The sequence below is a fragment of the Salvia splendens genome, chromosome 21, assembly GCF_004379255.2.
Source record: "Salvia splendens isolate huo1 chromosome 21, SspV2, whole genome shotgun sequence".
NCBI classification, from domain to species: Eukaryota; Viridiplantae; Streptophyta; class Magnoliopsida; order Lamiales; family Lamiaceae; genus Salvia; species Salvia splendens.
The window spans coordinates 5,629,545-5,653,365 of record NC_056052.1 but is presented as its reverse complement, the minus strand read 5'-3'; the positions used below and the strand labels follow the sequence as shown (position 1 = coordinate 5,653,365).

At 41.3% G+C, this 23,821-nt stretch overlaps 1 protein-coding gene across 1 annotated transcript; it reads left to right on the top strand.

Annotated features, from left to right (window-relative positions):
* Positions 1-10,091: 10,091 nt before the first annotated feature.
* On the top strand, positions 10,092-18,619 carry LOC121784102 (F-box/kelch-repeat protein At1g16250-like). The gene is made up of 2 exons (XM_042182280.1): positions 10,092-10,615; positions 18,061-18,619. The coding sequence occupies exons 1-2, from the start codon at positions 10,092-10,094 to the stop codon at positions 18,617-18,619; spliced, it is 1,083 nt and encodes a 360-aa protein (XP_042038214.1).
* The last annotated feature ends 5,202 nt before the right edge of the window (positions 18,620-23,821 follow it).

Below are 23,821 nucleotides of genomic sequence, written 5' to 3'. Positions count from 1 at the left end.
GGGATGTCAATCGGGCCAACCCGTTCGGGTTCGGGCAAACCCGTTCGGGTTGTCGGGCCATTCGGGTACGGGCTATTCGGGTTATGATTTTTTCGGGTTATAAAAGTTTGACCCTAACCCTAACCCTTCGGGTTTCGGGCTAACCCACCGGGTTATTCGGGCTAATGCGTATTTTTAATTCTTTTAATATTTTCAAAAAATAATACTATTTTAAATTTTCTTTAATTATATACATATTTTTAATTAATCATTCAACAATGAAATACATATTTTTAATTTTCTTTAATATTTTTAAAAAAGATTAAGTTATTTAAATTTAAATAACTTATTCATTACATAATTATTTACAAAATATCTATAAATAGTATGTTTATGTTTATGTATTTAAAACATAAATCATCACTTTGTTTCAAAATTCAAACATAAATCAATTCGTAGAAAATTAAATAAATTTTTCATAACGTGAGAGGTGCATCGTAGATGTAACAAAAATATTTTGAATTGTTAAAGAGTGAATTATCAAGATGCTAGCTAATTGGAGTAACTCTAAGTTTTCTTGAATTATGATTGGTCAAATTTAATTTATTCCAGCTGTAAATAAGTCAAATAATAATTTATCTTTGTTTTAAGAATCATCAAAGTATGCATAATTCAATGACGAAGCGGCGTCAAAACACTTTGCACTATTATATTGGAAATATACTAAAAGAAAGCTTTTATATACGAGTATTTATGAATCCATGAACCACATGGTGATTTTTTTCGTGATCTTATATAGTCGGTTGACGTATTTGGATTTTGCATGGTTTTAGATGGTTGTTTTGGATGATTTTGATTATATTTCTATATTTTGGTATGTTTATATGTTTGTTGAGAAATGATAGAAAATTGATTAGAAAATGTACACAAAATATGTGGATGTGCAGCAGCCTTGTTTGAGTCAATGTTTCTCGCGATTTTGAAGTCTGATAAACCTCTAATACATATCATTCTCTTCGTCTTCGAAAGAGCTTTGCGTGGATATATTACACTCCTCAATCGGAGCTTTGTAGAGAAAGTTATGACCGTTACAAAAACTGCTCGCTGTGCAGAAGCCTTCAACCCGACGGGCCAACCCGTAACCCGAACGGGTCAGCCCGCCTAACCCGACAACCCGAATGGATCAGCCCGAATGGCCCAATTTTAAATTCGGGCTGTGAAATTACAACCCTAACCCTGTATTTTTATCGGGTTATTCGGGCCGGCCCGTGGGTTCGGGTTACATTGACATCCCTAGTCACCTCCCACGGCCATTCAAGTGTCGGGGAGGTGGTCACCTCCCACGGTCACCCATCATTCCATTCCATTCATCAAAATAAACATTTATGGCATGATAACAACTTGAAAAGAATCATAGCTCCATTTTAAGAAAAATGATATTTCATAATTTCACAAGTATTTGATTTATATCCACACTAATGCGCTGGATATTAAAAGAAAGCCCACGTAAAATACTTCTCGTAAAAACTTTAACCATACTTTAAACTGAAAGCTCACTAAAATACTTTAGTTCGAAAGCCCACCTGATATGCTTATTCCTCAATTTAATTACTCGTGTTGTCCTCGCTCTGCCCTCGGGCAAAATTCCCTTTGAAAATAAATAGCGTAGCACGCTAATTAGTACTTGAACTATTTCTCCTTAGAAAGAATGCATGCACCCGGCTCCCTCCGACGAGTTCTCCGTCGTCAAACACTCGTCGCCGGAAGGCCTAAAGCTAAGTCCCTTTCCCCCTTTCCTTTAATTAATCTGAAATTTTTCGGAGTCCTCTATTTATGATTGATTCGAAACTTTGGGGGTTCTTATCCACTTGTTGTGATGTGAGATTTAAAGCATACTTCTCTTTATTCTTGCTACATTTCATGATTCTTGATGTTAGCTCTACGGTTCTCTTATGTGGTCATGTTTTCATAACTCTATGTTCTTGACTATCATGGCAGCAGCATCTTTGTTGTGGTTCTGGGCAGAATGGATGTTGAGGCTAAGTTTATGTATTACTTGCTCAAGCTATTGTTGTAAAAATCTTATTGAGCTTTAAGTTCTTGGCTAAGTGTTGTCATTGATCTACATGATGCAAGGAGTAATGGGGGTGTTGAGGGGGGTTACCTCACTTGGTGAATCCTTGGTTTATGCGGCTGTTCCTCCGCTTTGCTGCTGCCTCTCCACGCCCTCCTCTCTACTCCTTGTTGAAATCCTTATGTTTGTGAAATTTGGGATGCCAAAGTGGTGGAGGAAAAGGGAGGTGGGGAGGCAGTTTATATAGGCCTCAACTTTCGCCTCTTGTGTATGAAAACTTGGGGACAAAGCCTCCTATTTTGGGGCTGCCAGCTTGCTCCCTTTTGAGCTTTGTAAGTAGACTATCTATGCCTTTTTTTGTGTAACTTATGATTGTTTCTATGGCTGTCCTTTTTGCCTTGGATGTGGCTGATCTCATGGCTGTGTATGCAAAAGTTCCTGTAGGATTCTTCCCTTTTGGAGCTTACTATGAGCTCATGTTCCAATCACTATTTGCCTCTACTCCATTGTTTGGAAATTTGGAATACCTTGTCTTTTGTCCATTCTTTGAACTTGGCAAGATGATGACATGTTGATTGCTCTTAGACATCACCAAACCGAACCGGCCCGGCTGAACCGGCCCGGAACCGTCACCGGCGGTTCCGAATCGGAACCGGAACCGTCGGCGGCGGTTCCGAACCGTGACCGGAACCGGCGGTTCCGACGGGCCGGTTCAGGTTCATGAAATTTGCGAACCGTAACCGGCGGTTCCGAACCGCCGGTTTTCACCGGAACCGGCGGTTCCGAACCGGCGGTTCACCGGTTCCGACACCTTTTCAGGCTACCACCGGCCTAGACGTAGCCTTTTCAGAAACCGGGTCAGAAACCGCCGGTTTTTGTCAGAAAACCGTTGACGAAACCGGCGGTTTCTGACCAAAAACCGGCGGTTCAACGAGTAAACCGGCGGTTCCGGCGGTAAACCGGCGGTTCCGCCGGATTTCAAAAATTTGAAATTTTTTCTTTTTTTTTTTCTTTTTTTAATCACATTTTTCCACTATAAATAACCCCCTCATCTTCATTTTCTACTTACCCCATTCTTGTGTTGATAAGAATTTCTCTCTCAATCTCAATTTCTCTATTCTCCATCCTCTTTCTCTCAAGTTGTTTACGTTATTTGCGCTCATAATTTACTCACGTTGTTCTTGTTTACGTTAATATCACATAAACACTACTCTCTATTCTCTACTTCCAATTTCCATAATATCATGTCTTCATCTCGTCGTGGTGGTGATCGGGGCAAGGGAATTGCCCAAGATCAAAGTGACTCTCGTCGTCGTCGTGCCCCTTCTAGAGCACAAGTTGCGGAGGAGGTGGGAAGGCGAGCCGCTCTTCGATTACAAGTAAGTTCTAAACTTCTAAATTAAATGTTTTACTATGTTAATATGTTATAATAAGTTTTAATATGTTAGTAGTTTTTTAATATGTTTTATTATGTTATATGATATAAGTTTTAATATGTTAGTAAGTTTTAATATGTTTTAATATGTTATATGATAAGTCTTTAATTTGAGAGCACCATTTGGTATACTTGCTCGGAAAAAGATTATGTGCGGACTACCGCCTTTTCTTATATCCTTGTGCAAGATGGCCTATTGTGGAATGCCTCAGCGTCGTCCTTCCTTTGATTTATATGTTATAAGTTTTAATATGTTTTAGTAAGTTTTAATATGTTAATATGTTTTAATATGTTTTAATATGTTTTAGTAAGTTTTATATGTTTTAATATGTTTTAGTAAGTTTTAATATGTTTTAATATGTTATATGATAAGTCTTTAATTTGAGAGCACCATTTGGTATACTTGCTCGGAAAAAGATTATGTGCGGACTACCGCCTTTTCTTATATCCTTGTGCAAGATGGCCTATTGTGGAATGCCTCAGCGTGGTCCTTCCTTTGATTTATATGTTATAAGTTTTAATATGTTTTAGTAAGTTTTAATATGTTAATATGTTTTAATATGTTTTAATATGTTTTAGTAAGTTTTAATATGTTTTAGTAAGTTTTATATGTTTTAATATGTTTTAGTAAGTTTTAATATGTTTTAATATGTTATATGATATGTTTTAATGTGTATAATTCTCGTAGGAGGAAGAAGATCGAAATGCGGCCTTGTTACTTGCCACCCTCGGCGACGAAGAGCCACATTCGGATTCGCGTTTCGAATACGATGTGAATCTATCATCGGACGAAGGCGACGATGGATCGCATCAATTCCCACCTTCTAGCGCCGGCCAAGTTGGCGAAAATGACGAGGAGGCCGAAGCTCCTCCTCCTTCCGGGAGACAAAAGAAGAAGATGCCTCCAAAGTTGAAATCCGACATCTTCACCAAACATTACAAGAAGGTCCCGGTGGTAATTTCTAATCCTGATGATTCGACCACTACCGTGGAGACAGGCGAGTTCAAAGCTTATTGCAACTATTGCGATAAAGTCTATCCATTTGTAATCGGTGGGGGATATGGTACTCTCACACGCCATTTGAAGGCAAAACACCCCGTGGAATTTGGGCATTCTAGATCCCAAACCCAAATCAACTTCCCCGCCGGCTCATCGTCTCAAACAGGTACGCCACTATTTAAATACGATCCCAAAAATACTACCGATACCATGGTAAGATGGGCGGCAATGAAACATTTGCCGTTCAATTTTTTTAATGACAGAAAATATGAAATGACTATGCAACAAGCTTTTAATGTTGCTGCAAAAAGAATTCCCCCCTCTACTGCTCAAAGATCTAACAACCGGCAGTATTTTGAAAAAAAAATGGAAATTGCAAAGAGTCTATCCACCTTGGGGCACAAAGTTAATATTTGCTCCGATGTGTGGACGGATTCTTTCCAACGAAATTCTTACATGGGTATTTCTTGTCATTTTATAGACAATAGTTGGTCTTTAAATAAACGTTTGATTGGTTTTAGACAATTTCCTTCCCCACACACCGCACAAGCAATTGCTTCTTTAATTATTCAAGTTTTGAATGAATTTCAATTATGCAATAAGATATTTTCGGTTGGTTTTGATAACGCAACCACCAACACCGCAAGTATATCCGATTTAATTGCGGCTTGCTCCCCGGTGATAAGTGGTAAGTATTTTCATCAACGATGTATTTGTCATATTTTAAACTTATGTGTACAAGATGCTTTGTCTTTATGGCAAAGACATATTCAACCTATTACTACAGCTGTATCCTTGATCCACTGGAAGCCTCAAATTGGCAAGGCGTGGAAGAAGTATTGCCACTCGAAGAAAATAAGGTACACAAAGTTTACTTTAGACGTTTCTACTAGATGGAACTCTACATATGACATGTTGCAATCTACAATGGAGCATATAGACTATTTAGTTGATTTTTATAGAACTTACCCTGTTGATGATTTATATCTAACATCTTCTTGTTGGGAACAAAGCCTGAGTTTATTTAAATTATTCAAAAATTTTCGAAGTGCAACTATGGAGTTATCGGGTGTGTATTATTGCACATCCGTTCGTGTTTTAGAACATTGCATGATCATATCACTTGGTTTTAAAACTGCAATGAAAAATTCCGCAAACAATCTTGAGCTTATGTGTGTTTTATATTACATGGTTGAAAAATGGCTCAAGTATTTCAATGAGATCCCAACAGTTTTTTTGCTTGCCAAAGTTTTGGATCCAAAGTGGAAACTAGTTGGTACTTTCAAAATTTTAGAATTTTATTACAACAGTTTAGCTTCTATTGATCTTGAACCACTCCGAGCTTTGCAAACTGACGACGACGACAACTACATAAACCTTGCCCAAACATTCCAAATAAACCTCCCCCACCTCCCAAGCCTCCAAAGAAATTTTGAGTTCGACTTGCGGTCTCTCTTTCACGATTACGAAGTCAAGTACAACACTACCCACCAAGTTCGACCTAGACCCCCCCGTCAAACACAGAACTTTGGCTTCTTCCAAGTTGATGACCCCGACACCCAATCCCAATTGGCGGACCTATACGCCTTCAGCAGCGGAGGAAGGACGTCACATTCGGTAAGTGAGTTAGATTTATATTTAGACTCACACTTTTCATTCAATGAGGAAGAAGGAGGTCCCGTTCCCCAACAAATCGACGTCCTAGATTGGTGGTCTTCACACGAGAAAGATTTTCCCATCCTTGCATCAATGGCCAAGGAGATCTTTTCGGTTCCGGCTTCCACTGTCGCCGTCGAGTCCGCCTTTAGTGTTGGAGGCAACGTCTTGGACGACCGAAGAAGTAGGCTCACCGGACAAAACATGGAAGCCACCATGTTACTTGATGATTGGTGCTCCGCCGAAATTAGAGACCAAGAACCGGATTGGGACAAACTAGTAGTACAACCCGACCAAGACTACTTCCCCGACGAAGAAGAGTAGGCGCCAATACTTCCGATCAAGCCAAATAGGTAAGCAAGGTAAGAGAACTACGTGGACTTTGATTCCAAAATGCAATTGAGCATTGAGGATACGTAGGCATCTCAACTTATATTTCAACTTAAATTTTAAATTTAAGTTTAAATTTAAGTTGAGCTCAAGTCCTTTTCCTTTATTTCTTTTTTCTCCCCTTTATTTCGAATATGTAATTTTGTAAATTGTAATGAAGACTTTAAGTCTTTTGTAATTTATAATTTTGAAGTTGTAATTTCTAATTTTTATGTTGTAATTTGTAAATTTTAACTTGTAATTTGTAATTTTAAAGTTGTAATTTGTAATTTTGAAGTTGTAATTTGTATCAATAAAATTACATTTGTACATCGCTTCATTCTAATGTTATTTACGCAAGTTTTTTTACATTTTAAACTTGAATTACAATTTACAAAATGCAAAAAAAAAAAAAAAAAATCAAAACGAACCGCCGAACCGGCCGAACCGGCCCGGAACCGGCCAATCACCGGCGGTTCCACGGTTCACTTGAACCGGCGGTTCCACGGTTCACGAACCGGAACCGCCACACCTTGGCCGGGCCGGTTCAGGTTCATCAATTTATTGAACCGGAACCGGCGGTTCCGAACCGTGAACCGCCGGTTCCGGAACCGTGGTGACGTCTAATTGCTCTCATTACTATTTTTGTGAAGCTTCCATTCCCTAACTTTTTATGTGAGAACCTTCTAATCCCTTTTTGGTGTTTTACTTATAGGGTACCAAGTTGTCACCCTCGGAGCTTTGTGGAGGCCGAAAATCGAGAAGGATGGGGATGAGGGAAAGAGGAGGATTTTTATTCCCCACACTTAGATTTAGTTATTCTATTTGGCTAGTATCCAAATATTGTAGTTTGGCATCTTTGAAATGCTAAGTAAGTTGTAGCTTCCACTTTTGTATTTCAACATGAACAAATGTGTAAGCAAAATCTCACACCTATCAATGGTATAGTGTAGTCCTTTTCTGTTGTGTAGCCCTTTTCCATTAATCTCTCCAAGATATGTAAATCCTCTTCTTAAAGTATTGTACTAATTTATTCTCTTTTCCTTTGCATTAACGATTCCTTATTCCTTATTCTCCAAGATCGAGCATTTATAAATTCGAAAGTCGGGATTACAACTTAAATTCTACAATCACACGGCACTTAAACGAAAATTAATTTAGCTAATAAATCCGATTTATCTCGAAAGAAAGGAACGAAATTCTGGGGCGTCACAGTTTCATCTTCCCTAGAAGATGAAATGTAGCTCCGGCTATTATATATAGGTTTTTTGGCATTCAACGTAGGCAAAATTTATTCTGAAAATTTTAGTGTGGGAAATCCGCACGATTTGAAAAGTTGATAATTTTTAATAACACTTTTAAAGGTCGTGATAAATACCAAATTTTTGTGAAAGTTCACCATTTTTCTAACCAATTTCCCTTTCATTTCTATAATTTAAAGTTATTTTGTAATATTTGAACGGATGTGGGATTTTAAAATGCGCGGCTAGCTCAAGTTATATTTGTATATTTGAAAATTAGTTAGGAATTTTAGACACATTTTGAAATGTGTCTAGGTCAAATTATTTCAGAATAGTAATAATTGGTAAAATGTGTACGTAATAAGTAATTAAATAATAATTAACCGAGGTAAAATCTATCGTGCGTTTTCTAGTTTAGTAGAACAGTTATGTGATTAGTAAGATGATTGCGTAATAAGTAATTAAATAGTAATAATCAACCGAGGCGAAATCTCTCGTGTGCTTTCAAGTTTAGTAGAGTAGTTATGTGATTAGTAAGGTGATTACGTAATTATTAATTAAATAATAATTAAAAAATTAATAATTTGAAATAGACTTGTCCAAGCGATGACGAATTAGTGACGTCTCTGTAGACTGTAGTGTTATTTATGGGTTTTCTATTTTAAATAGATTAATCACCAAAATAATCAAGTTATTTATAAATTATTGTTGGCTAACAAAAGAAAGAATAAATATAATAGGATGTAAACATATAACTGAAATCACTATATAAATTACAACCAATTAGTTTTGATGGAACATACTATGAATTTCTATCATTGCTCAACAATATATTTGAACTGAAACAGAAAAAAATATTGATCTAACAATATGTTTGGGCAGTGATCCAACCAATTAGAAAAAAAATTAAATCCTCTAAAATCCACCTTAAAGAATTTGAGTGAGGGTGTTGATAAATATAAAAATAAATAAATTTAATATTATCTCACAATGTATAAATCTAATGAACCATTCATTTTACCACCAATTAATTTTGAATGAAACTATATATAGATTCCTACTATCAATTATTAATAATGGAATCGCTTAGTTCACTGACCATGATAGCTCTGGGGGGTGATTTTCTATTATTTCAATTGGTGTGTATACATTTATATCTCTTAAACATTATAGATTTTCCTCCAAAGTAATGGAAAATTACCATTATTGAAAAGTTATGAATATGGTTGTTCTTCCATTGCTTAACCTTTACATAAAAAAACATGATAATATCAACTTATTTACATTTCATATATAGTTTGCTCTATCAATGTATAATATTATTATTTTTGTGTCGTCTACTAAGGATGCGATATTTTTGCATTTTTTTTAATTTGGGGTGTCGATTAATATAATTAGAGCAAGTAATTCAGAATTGGCTTTGATTTTTTAACCATTATAATTTTGGGTCAAGAAAACCACCAAATGGGTCGAGCCATTCTAACTGGGCGTAAGGATCGGCCTGATTAAATACCTTTTTTTAAATATGCAAATGTGTATTTTTATTTCAAAATACTCCACAGAATATGCAAATGTTTTATCATTTCCATTGAATATTTCATTATTTATTACATAAACCATGTTTTAGACGATTGGCTAGAATATGTAGCCACGAAAATACTGTAAATAAATAAAAATATTTAGCTGAAAATATCATCTACCTTTGGCGGAATCCTAATATTAGCCGCAACTTTTAAATGCGATCGGTGAAATATTTAATTTTGGTTTATGTTCCGATTTTCCACGGCGTTTTTTCCGATCTTAACGTGGAAATGTCAAATAAGTTCACAACTACGTTTAACTATATACATAAACTTATTTGACATTTAAACGTTCGTTCAAAATTAAGTTATGATTTTACAGGCAACGTGTAAAAATTTCGAAAAATATCATATTTCGTCCAAAGTTGGTGGCTTTTATCCCTAAATAAAACCTTATTTTGTAGGCTTTGCATCATCAATCGTTTCTTTATCCATATTAGTATTTGCCATTGACATGTTAGTAAACTAAATTCATGAAGTAGCATCTCTTTTACATCGACAAATAATTGTCATATATTCACAAAAAACATTAATAAAATAAAACCATCAAAATTTATTCATTGAAATGGTTAAAACTAGGCTAATTATACAAGAAAAAACATAGGAATCAACTATAGCCTTGTTTATATCATCACCACATTAAAAATATGTTGAATCCAAACAAAAAACTCTTTTCTATATGAACTAACTCACAAACTCCCAAAAATCTTCCCCAAAAACCACTTCAAAAAACCACCCTACAACCAAACCGCCCATCATGGGCTCTCTCTCTCCGCTCCTCCACCGCAGCTCCGCCGCCTCCCACCGAATCTTCGTCCCGTTCTGCGACCGCAACGCCCCCGCGGGCGACGCCACCACGTTCATCGATTGCTACACGCCCGCCACCAACACGTGGCACCGCGTCACCTCGATCCCGGCCTCGGCCGAGGGTTTAGTCTTGAAGGACTTTTCCATGGTGGCATTCGGCCCCCATATTTATGTCTTGGGCGGTCGCCTCTGCCGGCGGCCGGCCGAGGTGGGCTCCGCGGCCTCCGTGGATGGGGAATTCCGGCTGAGGGCTGTGTCGACGGTGCGGCGGTATGATGTGGCAGCGGATCGGTGGGAGATGTGTGCGGAGATGTCCGAAGCGAGATTTAGCTTCGCGTGCACCGTTTGCGGCGGGAGAATATATGTGGCCGGCGGCCAGAGCTCGCCGGGGCGGGCGAGGGGAATATCTTCGTCGGAAGTTTATGATCCGGCGTCGGATCGATGGAGATCGCTTGCAAATATGAGTAGAATGAGGTATTCGTTTATTGCTTTATTGAATTTAATTTATAAAGAAAATTGGAGATTTTTAGTTATTGCACATTGCACTAATGTGCCTATTATTTAAAAACATCATTAAACAGGACATTAATATAAAATACCCTTCTTTTATCTATATTTTTAATGTGAGAGAACTATCACTTGGGTTCATTTCAGTTCAAATATGTGTCACGACAAACAATTATTTGTCATGTACTTTGATGAGTTCTCTTGGAGAAATACAACAGAAATGAATGAATCTTCAGCCAAAGTGTTGTTCTCTATCTCATGAAAAAAACTTAAATAAATAGTAAGAATGTATTTGTAAAAATCATGGATTAAATATGCCCGGTCAATGGATTTTGACCAAATAATAAATGTGACGAGACATTTAATTTTGTGAAATTAAATGACATAGCGTCGATCTACATTTTACGTAGGTAAATGTAGTATATTCACTTTCTCAAATCCGATTTCCGGTGAGTGAGAAATAGTGGATTAAAGTTGGGCATAATTAGCTTTTAATTAAAGCTTGGAGATGGAGCTTAGGGAATAATTAACTAGTATTAATTATCCCACATTGGAGGATTAACACATCTTTAATGTGTATAAATTAAGTGACTTTATGTTACTTAATAATTATAGTGGACCAAGATGGGTGAAAGAGCCCACACGCGCGCACACGCGCGCGCCGCCGCCGCCGCCCGCCCGAGCCCGAGCCCGTGCTCGTGGTCGCGGGCCCGAGCCCGAGCCCGAGCCCGAGCCCGATCCCGATCCCGATCGCGATCTCGATCTCGATCTTGGATCTTGGTCTTTGGGTGGTCTTTGGGCTTGGTGCTTGGCCCAAACTATTCTTTTTGGACCACCGCCGAGTCAGCAATCCAAGTGGCTTGACACGTCGTCAAGCGAGGCACAGGCACGGTTGCCACGTGAGAAATCCACACGCTCCACACACGGGTGGCACATTACAGCCACACGCCTGTAACCGACGTCGGTTACGTTTTTGCCATGATGAGCCTTCAATGGCTGGTTGACCCTGCATGGTGGTTGGCCTATAAATAGGCTAGCCATACCACTGCATTAGGACACACACCTACAAGCATTCTCTGCATAAGCTCTCTCCCTCTCCCTGCATTGTCTTTCTGTCGAAGCTCTGCCCTCTCCTCCATCCCGTTCGCCGGAGCTCTGCTGCCAACGCCACCGCCGCCATTCCCTCCACCATGGCGACCACTGGACCGGTCAACACTTCATCGATTCCCTCGATGATGCCAACTCCTGGCTTCCCAGCCGCTTCATCCACCGTCCCTTGGGTTTGGGACAACCCCTTCGGGGCGTCCACTGGTTCCACCTTTGGTGGTTCGGTTGGTTCCACTTTTAGTGGTTCCTTCGGGTCCTTTAATGGATCGAGTGTTGGGGCCTTCGGGTCTCACACGAATGCTGGGACCTTCGGGTCTCATGCGGGTGCTAGTCCCTTCGGGGCTGGTACGACCATGGCGGGCTCTATGCCCAACATGAATGGTGCGGGCTCTATGCCCAACATGAACGGAATTGGTTCCTTCCAAGGACCAACTGCGGCACCTTTGGCACCAAGAATGATGCCACCTGCCGAGAAACCACCAAAGTTTGGAGGATCTGACTTCAAGCGGTGGTATCAAAAGATGTTGTTCTACTTGACAACATTGGGCGTCGCCAACTTCCTCACGGAGAACGAGCCGCCCGCGCCAAGCGACCAAGAGACTAGGCTCGAAGTCATGGCGGACTATGAAGCTTGGAGAAAAGGGGATTATCTATGTAAAAACTTTATTTTAAGTGCATTAGATGATAGCCTCTATAATGTATACTCCAATGTAACCACATCTAAACAAATGTGGGAAAGCCTAGAGAAGAAATATAGCATAGACAATGCTGCAGGGACTGAACAGGTTGTAGCATCCAAGTTTATGGACTACAAGATGGTCGACTCTCGACCCGTCATGGAGCAAGTCCAAGAGCTCCAAATGATCATCCACTCATTAGTGGCTGAAGGGATGACCTTGCCCGATAAATTCCTAAGGTGCACGATCATTGGCAAGCTCCCTCCAAGTTGGAAGGACTTCAAGAGTTATCTCAAGCACAAGCGAAAGCAGATGACCCTTGAAGACTTGATCGTGAAGTTGCGCATTGAGGCCGACGTGCGCAAAAGTGATCAGAAGGCTAAAGGCTTCACCCCAAATGAAGCCAAAGCCAACCTGTTGGAGCGGGGCGGTCCCTCCAACAAACGCCCTCGCCCAAACCGTCCAAACGACAAAGGGAAGGGAAAGCAGCCTTCAAAGAAGTTTGAAGGCGACTGCTACAAGTGTGGCAAACCAGGCCACTTTGCTAAAGACTGCCGCAGCAAGAAGAAGAAGCCGGCAGCCCACGTCGTTGAGAAGGAGTTCAAGGACTGGGATGAGAATGACCTCATTGCAGTGGTCACTGAAGAGGTTAACCTTGTTGATAACAAGGGAGGCTGGTACATCGACACCGGCGCTACTGCTCATGTTTGCTCCGACAGGAGCAAGTTTGCCTCCTACACTGCTGTTGAAGGGAGGAAGATCAACATGGGGAATCAAGCATCGTCCGAAGTCCTCGGCGTTGGCAACGTGATTCTCATGATGACGTCTGGCCTAACTATCACTTTGAAGGATGTGCTGCATGTCCCGGACATCCGCAAGAACCTAGTGTCAGGATCAATACTAGTTAATAAAGGGTTTAAACTTGTATTTGAGTCCGATAGGTTTGTCTTGTATAAGTTTGGAAAATCCATCGGAAAAGGTTATGTAACCGATGGGCTTTTCAAGCTTAGTGTAGCAACTCGAAGTGTTGCGAAGCCATTGGCCAATATGAATAAAGCATCTACTTCCTCTTATTTGATTGAGTCTTCAAATTTGTGGCATTGTAAATTCAAAAGCCATTAAAAGATTAGTAAATTTAGATTTACTAAAGGCTAATGAATTGGATATCCAAGATAAATGTGAAATTTGTCTTGAAGCAAAAATGACTAAGTTGCCGTTTCACTCGGTTGAACGAAGCACAAAACCCCTTGAATTAATTCACACGGATGTATGTGATTTAAAGATGTTGCAAACTAGAGGTGGTAAAAAGTACTTTATCACTTTCATAGATGATTGCACAAGATATTGCTACATTTATCTTTTAAGAAGCAAAGATGAAGCAATAGAGGCGTTCAAAAAATTATAAGAACGAAGTTGAGAATCAACTTGGTTGTAAAATCAAAATGATTCGAAGCGATAGAGGAGGCGAATATGTAGCCCCGTTTGAGGAGTTATGCAACGCAAGTGGTATAATTCATCAAACAACTGCTCCATATTCACCACAATCTAATGGTGTTGCAGAACGCAAGAATCGAACTCTAAAAGAGATGATGAATGCACTGCTACTCAGTTCAGGATTACCACATAACATGTGGGGGGAAGCTGTTTTGACAGCAAACTATATCTTGAATAAAATCCCTCTCAAAGGAAAAGATGTTACTCCTTATGAGTTGTGGAAGGGAAGGAAGCCATCCTACAAATACCTCAAAGTGTGGGGGTGTTTGGCAAAGGTGATGGTTCCTCCGCCCAAAGAAGTTACAATCGGACCTAAGACGATTGATTGCATCTTCATTGGATATGCACTTAACAGTAGTGCATATCGATTTGTTGTTCACAAGTCTGAAATATCGACTATCACAGTAGGAACAACAATTGAGTCGAGGAATGCTGTATTTCTCGAAAATACCTTTCCCTGCAAAGATAAGGAAAAGGTATCAACCAATTCTGAGACAAGAATTGAAGAAGCCACTAGTTCTAAACAAGTGGAAGAAGAAGCCACTAGTTCTAAATCAACAGATGCGGAACCTGAATCGCGCAAGCATGCAAGGCCCGATCCAAAAGATACAGTACTAAGACGTGGTAATAGAGTCAGAACACCAAAAACTTTTGGTCCTGACTACATTGCTTTCATGTTGGATGAAGAACCAACATCGATAAAAGTAGCCTTTGCTGGCCCAGACGGGCTGCATTGGAGAGAAGCTGTTCAAAGCGAAATTGATTCAATTTTGCTAAACCACACATGGGTGTTGGTTGATTTGCCCGAAGGTGCTAAACCTTTAGGATGCAAATGGGTTCTTAAAAGAAAGTTTAAGGCCGATGGAACAGTTGATAAGTATAAAGCCCGATTAGTAGTAAAGGGTTTTAAACAAAAAGAAGGACATGACTTCTTCGATACCTATTCACCTGTAACAAGGATTACATCTATCCGGGTGCTTCTCGCTATTGCTGCATTGCACAATCTCGAGATTCATCAAATGGATGTAAAGACCGCGTTTCTGAATGGTGAACTAGAAGATGAAATCTATATGGAACAACCCGAAGGGTTTGTAGTACCTGGACAAGAGAAAAAGGTATGCAAGCTCGTGAAATCCCTATATGGATTGAAACAAGCGCCATTGCAATGGCACTTGAAGTTTGATAATGTGATGTTATCAAATGGGTTTAAAATCAACGAGTGCGACAAATGTGTCTACATCAAGAGCACTAATAACGGTCATGTTATAGTGTGTCTCTACGTTGATGATATGTTAATCTTGGGTAGCAACACTCAAGTAATTAACGATACAAAGGCCATGTTAAAGAGAAACTTTGACATGAAAGACATGGGTCTAGCCGATGTAATTCTTGGAATGAAGATTCTAAGAACGAATGATGGAATCATCTTAACACAATCACATTATGTTGAGAAGATATTGAATAAATTCAAAGCCTATGATGGCGCGCCGGTTAAGACTCCAATTGAACTCGACGTTCACTTGAGCAAAAACAAAGGCGAGCCCGTTGCACAAGAAGAGTATGCACGGGTCATCGGGTGCATTATGTACTTGACTAATTGCACTCGACCTGACATTGCTTGTGCCGTGAACAAGTTAAGTCGTTACACGAGCAATCCAAGCAAAGAGCATTGGAGAGCTCTTGTGAGGGTTTTGAGATATTTAAAACACACTCAAAATCTTGGGCTACACTTCTCGAGATACCCCCCGGTGCTTGAAGGGTACTGTGATGCCAATTGGATATCCGATAATAGAGACTCACTTTCAACAAGTGGATATGTCTTTACTATTGGGGGTGGTGCTGTATCGTGGAAATCCACAAAACAGACCTGTATAGCCCGATCAACAATGGAATCGGAGTTCATTGCCTTGGATAAGGCTGGTGAGGAAGCCGAGTGGCTTAAGAACTTCCTTGAAGACATTCCATGTTGGTCTAAGCCAGTGCCACCAGTGCTGATTCACTGCGATAGCCAAGCGGCTATTGGAAGGGCAAACAATGGTTTCTATAACGGTAAGTCTCGACATATACGTCGACGACATAACATCGTGAGACATTTGATCACAACAAGGGTGATTACAATTGACTATGTGAAGTCAATAGATAATCTAGCGGATCCGCTAACCAAAGGGTTAAACCGTGATCAAATGAATAAGTTGCTAGAGGGAATGGGTTTGAAATCCACAAACTAAAGAATTGTCATAGTGGTAACCCAACCATGATGACTGGAGATCCCAAGAACTTGGTTCAAAGGGACAACTAAGCTATGAGAGTTCATGGAAAAACACTCAAACTATATCTATTCCCTAGAGAGCAATAGAGTGTTGGAGAACTTGCCTCGTGGTAAAGGCTAAGTCTATGACTTTTAATGGTTCTTAAGGATCTCAAAGAGATGGAATTCTCAAAGAGACCAAGTATGGCAAGGTACTTGACTAAGAATCACCTATGTAAGTGCGAAGTGTGGTCGCTTCATAAAAAAACGCACTTATGAATCCAAAGTGGTGTCCAAGACCGCAATGGACACAAAACGTGAGAACGGATGAGGTTGAGGTGTTTAAGTGTTAACACCATTGTCTCGGTGCACGCCGTGGGGGATTAGTTCAAAGCATCGCGCTACTAAGCCGCCTGTGTATCCGATGGTGTCGACTATGGAGGGTTCAAAGTCAACAACTACCTATCCTTATGCTTATATACCTCGCGAGGGTTGAGCTTGTGTCTGCATGCATATGCATTCGGCTATTTCCACTCATGTGGGGGATTGTAAAAATCATGGATTAAATATGCCCGGTCAATGGATTTTGACCAAATAATAAATGTGACGAGACATTTAATTTTGTGAAATTAAATGACATAGCGTCGATCTACATTTTACGTAGGTAAATGTAGTATATTCACTTTCTCAAATCCGATTTCCGGTGAGTGAGAAATAGTGGATTAAAGTTGGGCATAATTAGCTTTTAATTAAAGCTTGGAGATGGAGCTTAGGGAATAATTAACTAGTATTAATTATCCCACATTGGAGGATTAACACATCTTTAATGTGTATAAATTAAGTGACTTTATGTTACTTAATAATTATAGTGGACCAAGATGGGTGAAAGAGCCCACACGCGCGCACACGCGCGCGCCGCCGCCGCCGCCGCCCGCCCGCCCGAGCCCGAGCCCGTGCCTTGCCCGTGCACGTGCTCGTGCTCGTGGTCGCGGTCGCGGGCCGCGGGCCTCGGGCCTCGGGCCCGAGCCCGATCTCGAAGCTAGCCATAAATAGGCTAGCCATACCACTGCATTAGGACACACACCTACAAGCATTCTCTGCATAAGCTCTCTCCCTCTCCCTGCATTGTCTTTCTGTCGAAGCTCTGCCCTCTCCTCCATCCCGTTCGCCGGAGCTCTGCTGATTGCGGTGCTGCATCAGAAGAGACGTAGCCGTTTTACCTTTGGGGACGACACGCCAAACCGAGAGCACTATCGGGGCGTATCTCGTCTTGCGGGAAGAGGCCTCCTCGACTCGGCTGTCATAGCATACTGGTTTAGTTGTTTCATTTTCATTGTAACTTCAGTTCTTTTTTGTATTCCTTCTTTTGGGTTGTATTACGCCCGGTTTTGTTATCTTGTAATCCCAGAAACCAACAGTATTTTGGTTCAAAAAGTCTTAAAAAGTGTATAAAAGTTCTTCCATCAATATTATATAATTATATCAATGTCCAATATTATTTGGTTATATTTTAAAATGGGGACCGCCAATGATATTAGTGCAATGTCTATGGCTATATATCTCAAATAGAAAGAGTAACATATCCTATGCCTATTTTGTATAGTTATTTTTTAGGGTTGCAATTAATTAGTATAAACTTATTTCTTGTGGTGAATTTTTTATGAGTTGAGAAAAAAACTGACTTCATGCTTACCCTGGTTTCTTTAGAAAAAAAAAAAGAAAAAAATTGACTTCATGTAAAATTCATTACAAATCATAAGTTAATGATTTTTGCGAACAACTTTAAATTTATGATAAAATACCAAATATCGGTCAAAGTTTGTGATTTTAGAGACGAATTCCCCGAGGTGGATGATCCGTTCTACGAAATTTGACCCATCTGATAGGTACAAATGCGTGGGCGTGACGTGGAAAGGAAGAATCCTCGTAGTTGGAGGTTTCGTCGGCGGAGAGAACTTCGGCCCCCTCGACCAGACTGCCCGTAGCTCTTCCGAGGTCTACGATGCAGAGAGGGATAAGTGGATCTACGTAGCTCGAATGTGGGCCCTAGACGTCCCGCCACGACAGATCGTTGTGGTGAATGACAAGCTCTTCAGCTCCGGCGACTGCCTCCAGCCGTGGAAAGGTCACATAGAGTCGTACGACGAGAAAGAAAGCATTTGGAATGTGGTCCATCGCTCCCATTTCAATTGCATGTCCCCTACCTACACCGCTGAGGGGACGACCGCCACGGGGAGATGCTACATTACCATGGCTCCCCTCAGAAACCACCTCTACTTCCTCACCGGGTATAGCATGCCTGGGGAGGGTTCGCTCCTGAGATCCGAGGTTCATGTTTTCGACACCTCCAATAGTGGGGGCGGGTGGCGGAGCTTGGAGTCGATAGATGAGGTTGGGGAGAAAGAGCTGTGTGGACATTGCTGTGTGTTGAATGATGATGAATGATTGTCATCAAGTTTACATCCCCAATTCTCAAGCTCATCATATCTTATAGTCTAGTGTTTTATTTACATTTTACTGATTTTGATTAATGCTTGGGTAGCGTGTGTGATATATGACAAAGAAATGAAATAAAGATTAGTATGGAATGATATGTAGAATGTTGAAATTAATATGATGATATGTGCAATGTTCAAATTTATGTGTAACATTTTGCCTTAATTGGATGATTTGTAGACTACATCTATGTTATGTTCATAGTTTTATTTTCAACAAAGAAAAGCTAAGAAAGAAGTGTTTCTTCCATTGAATTGAAGCCTAAGAGCATCTCCAATAACCGGCGTCACCACCGCGACGCCGATTTTTCGCCGACGCCGGTTTGACGCCGAACCATTGGAACCGGCGTCGGCGAAATCGGCGTCGCCATGCCGATTCCCGCGCTGACGCCGGTTCCGACGCCGATCCTCACGGGCGCCATTGTGCGTCCCGGATCGGCGTCAAACCGGCGTCGGATTTAAATTTTTTTTTTAATTCGAATTTTAAAAATTCAAATTTAAAAAAAAAATTTAAAAATACTATTTATTTATAAAAATTGCTTTTAATATTTAAAAACAATTTTTACAAATAAATTTATACAAGAAATTCGTAATATCCCATATATATTTAATGGGCTTGCGAATTATGAAACCATTCTAGGTTGTCTCTCTTTTATAGAGACATCCTTGAATGTTTTATGTTCCACATTCGATGTGGGACAAAAACCACTCTAGGTAGTCTCTCTTTTATAGAGACATCCTTGAATGTTTTATGTTCCACATTCGATGTGGGACAAAAACCACTCTAGGTAGTCTCTCTTTTATAGAGACATCCTTGAATGTTTTATGTTCCACATTCGATGTGGGACAAAAACCACTCTAGGTAGTCTCTCTTTTATAGAGACATCCTTGAATGTTTTATGTTTCACATTCGATGTGGGACAAAAATCATTCTAGGTTGTCTCTCTTTTATAGAGACATCCTTGAATGTTTTATGTTTCACATTCGATGTGGGACAAAAATCATTCTAGGTTGTCTCTCTTTTATAGAGACATCCTTAAATGTTTTACGTTTCACATTCGATGTGGGACAAAAATCATTCTAGGTTGTCTCTCTTTTATAGAGACATACTTGAATGTTTTATATTTCACATTCGATGTGGGACAAAAATCATTCTAGGTTGTCTCTCTTTTATAGAGACATCTTTGAATGTTTATGTTTCACATTCGATGTGGGACAAAAATCATTCTAGGTTGTCTCTCTTTTATAGAGACATCTTTGAATGTTTTATGTTTCCATATAGAAATATTGTACTTTTTTAATTGTACTTTTTAATTTTTGTACTTTTTTTAAATTATTGTACTTTTTTTTAAAATTAATGTACTTTCTAAATTTTAATAGTATTATTCGAATTTCCCGTATTTGTCTCGTAAATTAAATTACGTATGTTGATACGAGTGTAAATTAAATTATATAATTGTTATTAGTGATGTGGATAGGTAGTGTGAAGACTATGTGAGGGCTATTTGATGTCCAGTTGATGTGGCAAGCTGATGTGGCAGGAGAATTGTAGTGCTGATGATGTGGCAGTGTGAAGGCTATTTGACGGCTATTTGACGTCCAGTGCTATTGGAGATGCTCTAAGGGGCCAGCTCGTCCATGACCTCGCACGCCCTCACCACCTTCCCCGAATAGCCCCGTTGCTAGGTTCCTAAATGAGGCGGCAGAGGGCATGATCTACTTCTCGACCATCGCCTCCTACACCCTTAAATCCTTATCTTCTCATTCCTACGTAGCTTAAACAAGCCATCGATCAAGATATGGTGAAAGTGTATACGGTCGGATCTCACCCTCTCTCAACCATCCTCACAAGCACAACCGCCTCATACACCTTCCCTTTCTTTGCCAAAGCATCTATGAGCAGAGTTGTAACTGTAGGCGTCACAGGGGAAGCCACTCCTGGCCATCTCCTCAAACAGCCTCCTTCACACGCCCCGCCTTCCCAAGACAATCGATGAGGCTAGAGTATAATACAAAATGCCATTCACTGAGGCTCTACTCGAACCACTCAATCGCCTCAACCTCCCATTCCTGCCCAAGCCATTCACAATCACACCACAGGTAACCGCATCTGCAATGAGACCTTCCCCCTGCATCTCCTCATCTGCAACGAGACCTCCCTCACCTTATCCAAGCTCCCATTCTTCGCAGATGTGTCAATCAAGGCAGTGAAGACGGCCACATTCACCTCACACGCCCCTCCTTGAAGAGGAGGCATCTCATCTTCGCCAGTTGATCCAAGCCTCAAACATAAATGATAATCACTCTAAGCATAGCTTCAAACTCATCAATGGACTTCCTCAAGTTCCCTTATTTACAATACCCTCTGATCATGGCGTTCACCTTCCCCTTTCTCCATTACCTCCAAAACCCTCTCTGCAGACTCAATAAACATATAATCATCAAGAAATTGTAAGTATGAATGAGGGTTCAATCCCACCATCCTTCATTCTCTTCCACACCCAAAGAAGCTCCTCATCTATCCCCCCCCCCCCCCCCACTGCCAAAGCTTCTAATCACAAAACAAAACCCTGATTTTCATTTCTCCAAAAACTGACCTAACCCTAACGAAAGCTCACTCCAACAAAAAATTTCGATCAATTGAAGGGAGAATTCAATATTGTGAGAGTACAGAGTAGCAATTTTGCTTACCGGCCAATTGAGAAGATGGAACGCGGTTGAGAATGTGGGAGGAGAAAGAGGGCGGCAGTCTGATTAGGTATTTATCGCAAAATTGGTGAAGATAGACGTTCGGTTTCCTAGTTAAATTAGTATAAAGATATAATCTATGATTAAGTGGTGAGATTATTTTAGTTATAGGAGATTAACTATGATTAATTATCTCACTATTATCCATTTAGGATTGAGTTGTGGATTGAATCTCATGAACTAAACATAATAATACATATTTAATTTCGGGATACAATTTTGCAAACAAAATACCCCGTAAAATAATCAACAAGGTCCCATGGTCTAGTGGTTAGACATTGAAACCTAAACCCTCTTAGTCCAGTAAACCGAATGCAAGTCTCGGTTGGGACCTTTTTCAATTTTAATTTTTTTAAAGTTTTTAGGCTCTTTTACTGTGAACTCCAGTCCTCTCTCAGTCAGCACTCCACCATACAAAACAGCCTAATTAAATAGCATAACTATTTTAAGACTTTATTCTCCAAGAGCATCTCTAGTGGTCGGCGGACAAGCAATAGCCAAGCCATAGCCCAGCCATGCCACATCAGCAGTACTAAATTCCTCCTGCCATATCAGCTGGACAAGCAACTAGACAAGCAATAGCCCAGCCATAGCCTTGCCACATCATCAGCACTAAAAACAAATAATTAAACAATCATACAAAATACGGAATTAAATTTACGACACATATACGGGAAAATTCTCTAATAATATTAAAATTTTAAAAATTCATTAATTAAAAAAAAAGTAAAAAAAAATACATTACTTAAAAAAATCCTAATCCACGCACGGGCCCACCCCTTCTGGCGCCGCCTCACTCCTCGCCGTCGTCATCGCTATCCGGGACCCCCAAATCTGCGGCATCTGAGCCCGCGTCAGAGCCCCCCACCTGTGCCGCGCCGGGATTCAAATCATGTCGCATACTCACGAGCACGGCGAGAAAAAACTCTTCTCCTCGGGGTCAGTTGCATTCTTCCATTGATCTATGACCTTGATCATCTGAGCCCGCGCTTGTTGACGCGCCAAGAAGACGAGGCCGGCTGTCGAGCTGCCAACAGGGGGGATGCCGACTAGACCTCCTAGGACCTCTGGCGAGGGCGTTGCGCCCGTCTTTGACCAACCGGGCGAGTGCGGCGAGTAAATGAGGGAGGGGACGGGGTCTCCTGAGCATCTTCGGGGAGGTCGTGGGAACCGCAGCTGCTACCTCCGGCGTAATCACCTGAATAGTTCAGGCGCTGCTTCTTCGGCCAGCCCGCGTCGACACCTGCCCGAAACTTCTCGGGGTCCATTAGCACCTCGTAGCAGTTCCAGTAGGTAAAGTCCTTGTAAAGCCCGGGCAGGGGGAACTCTTTCTCCGCCAGCCTCCTGCAGACGTCGTCAGTTTGGCCGTTGGACTTCATTCAGAAGGCGTTGGTGTACAAGCTCGAAAATCGGGACACCCCAGACCGGATTCAGTCCCACCTCTTCCGGCAGTCCTCCCCGCTGCGTGGCCTCCCCTCTAGGCAAAATGCCTTGTAGGTTGCTGCTATTTTAGCCCACAAGTTAACGATCCTCTGATTGTTCGAGGTGAGAGGGTCATCGCAAACACTCACCCACGCCTTGGACAACGCGACGTTCTCCGCGTCTGTCCACTTCCTCCGTACCTCCGTCTGCGACGACTCGCCGACCACCTTCTTCCCCTTCTTCTTCTTTGGCGCGCCCCGACCCTGCCCCACGGGAGTGTCCGGTGCCCCGAGATCTATACCCAACTCCTCTAAGGAGAAGGACTCAATCCCCTGGAACTGCGTATCCGATGGGGTCGATGTGTGCGAAGCAGCAGTACCAAAATCAAAGCTGGGGCGATAGACGTCAGAGCCCCCCCGGCGTCCCCTGCCCCCACGATGTACCCTGCGTCCCCTGCATCCCCGCCATCCCCGGCGTCGCCTGCATCCCCGCCATCCCCAGCGTCCCCTGCATCCCGGGTGCCCACCCCGGCATCATCGGCATCCCAGGATGCATCCCTGGTCCCCCCTGACCCCCCGGCATCCCCTGCCATCCCGGCATACCACCACCAGATGCCATCCCAGGCATCATCTGCTGCTAAGGGTACATGTTGTTGTAGTACCCGGGCATCTGATTCCATCCACCTCCCACGGGGACCGCGGGAGTTTGAGACCCGCTCGACCCTGAAGTTGGCTCGTTGTTGAGATCCATTTCGCGTTGTTGATCTTGTACAGAAATTAAGATAGAGAGTACTCGTTAAAACAAGTGGTGCGAATGAAAATGTCGTGCAAATCGCGTATATATAGTGTTTCGAAAAAAAAATTGGCTCTCCGGTTTCTCGCCGATCGGGAGGCTGCAATAGCGGCGAGCCGATCGGCGAGAGAATCGGCGAGCCGCTCGCTCGCCGACCACTGGAGATGCTCTAAATAAAGTTACTATTGTA

Excerpts from the sequence above, each read along its gene's own strand:
- LOC121784102 (XM_042182280.1), top strand. The coding sequence starts at position 10,092 with ATGGGCTCTCTCTCTCCGCTCCTCCACCGCAGCTCCGCCGCCTCCCAC. Across the intron at positions 10,616-18,060 it reads GCAAATATGAGTAGAATGAG|GTACAAATGCGTGGGCGTGA; the intron begins GTATTCGTTTAT and ends CCCATCTGATAG.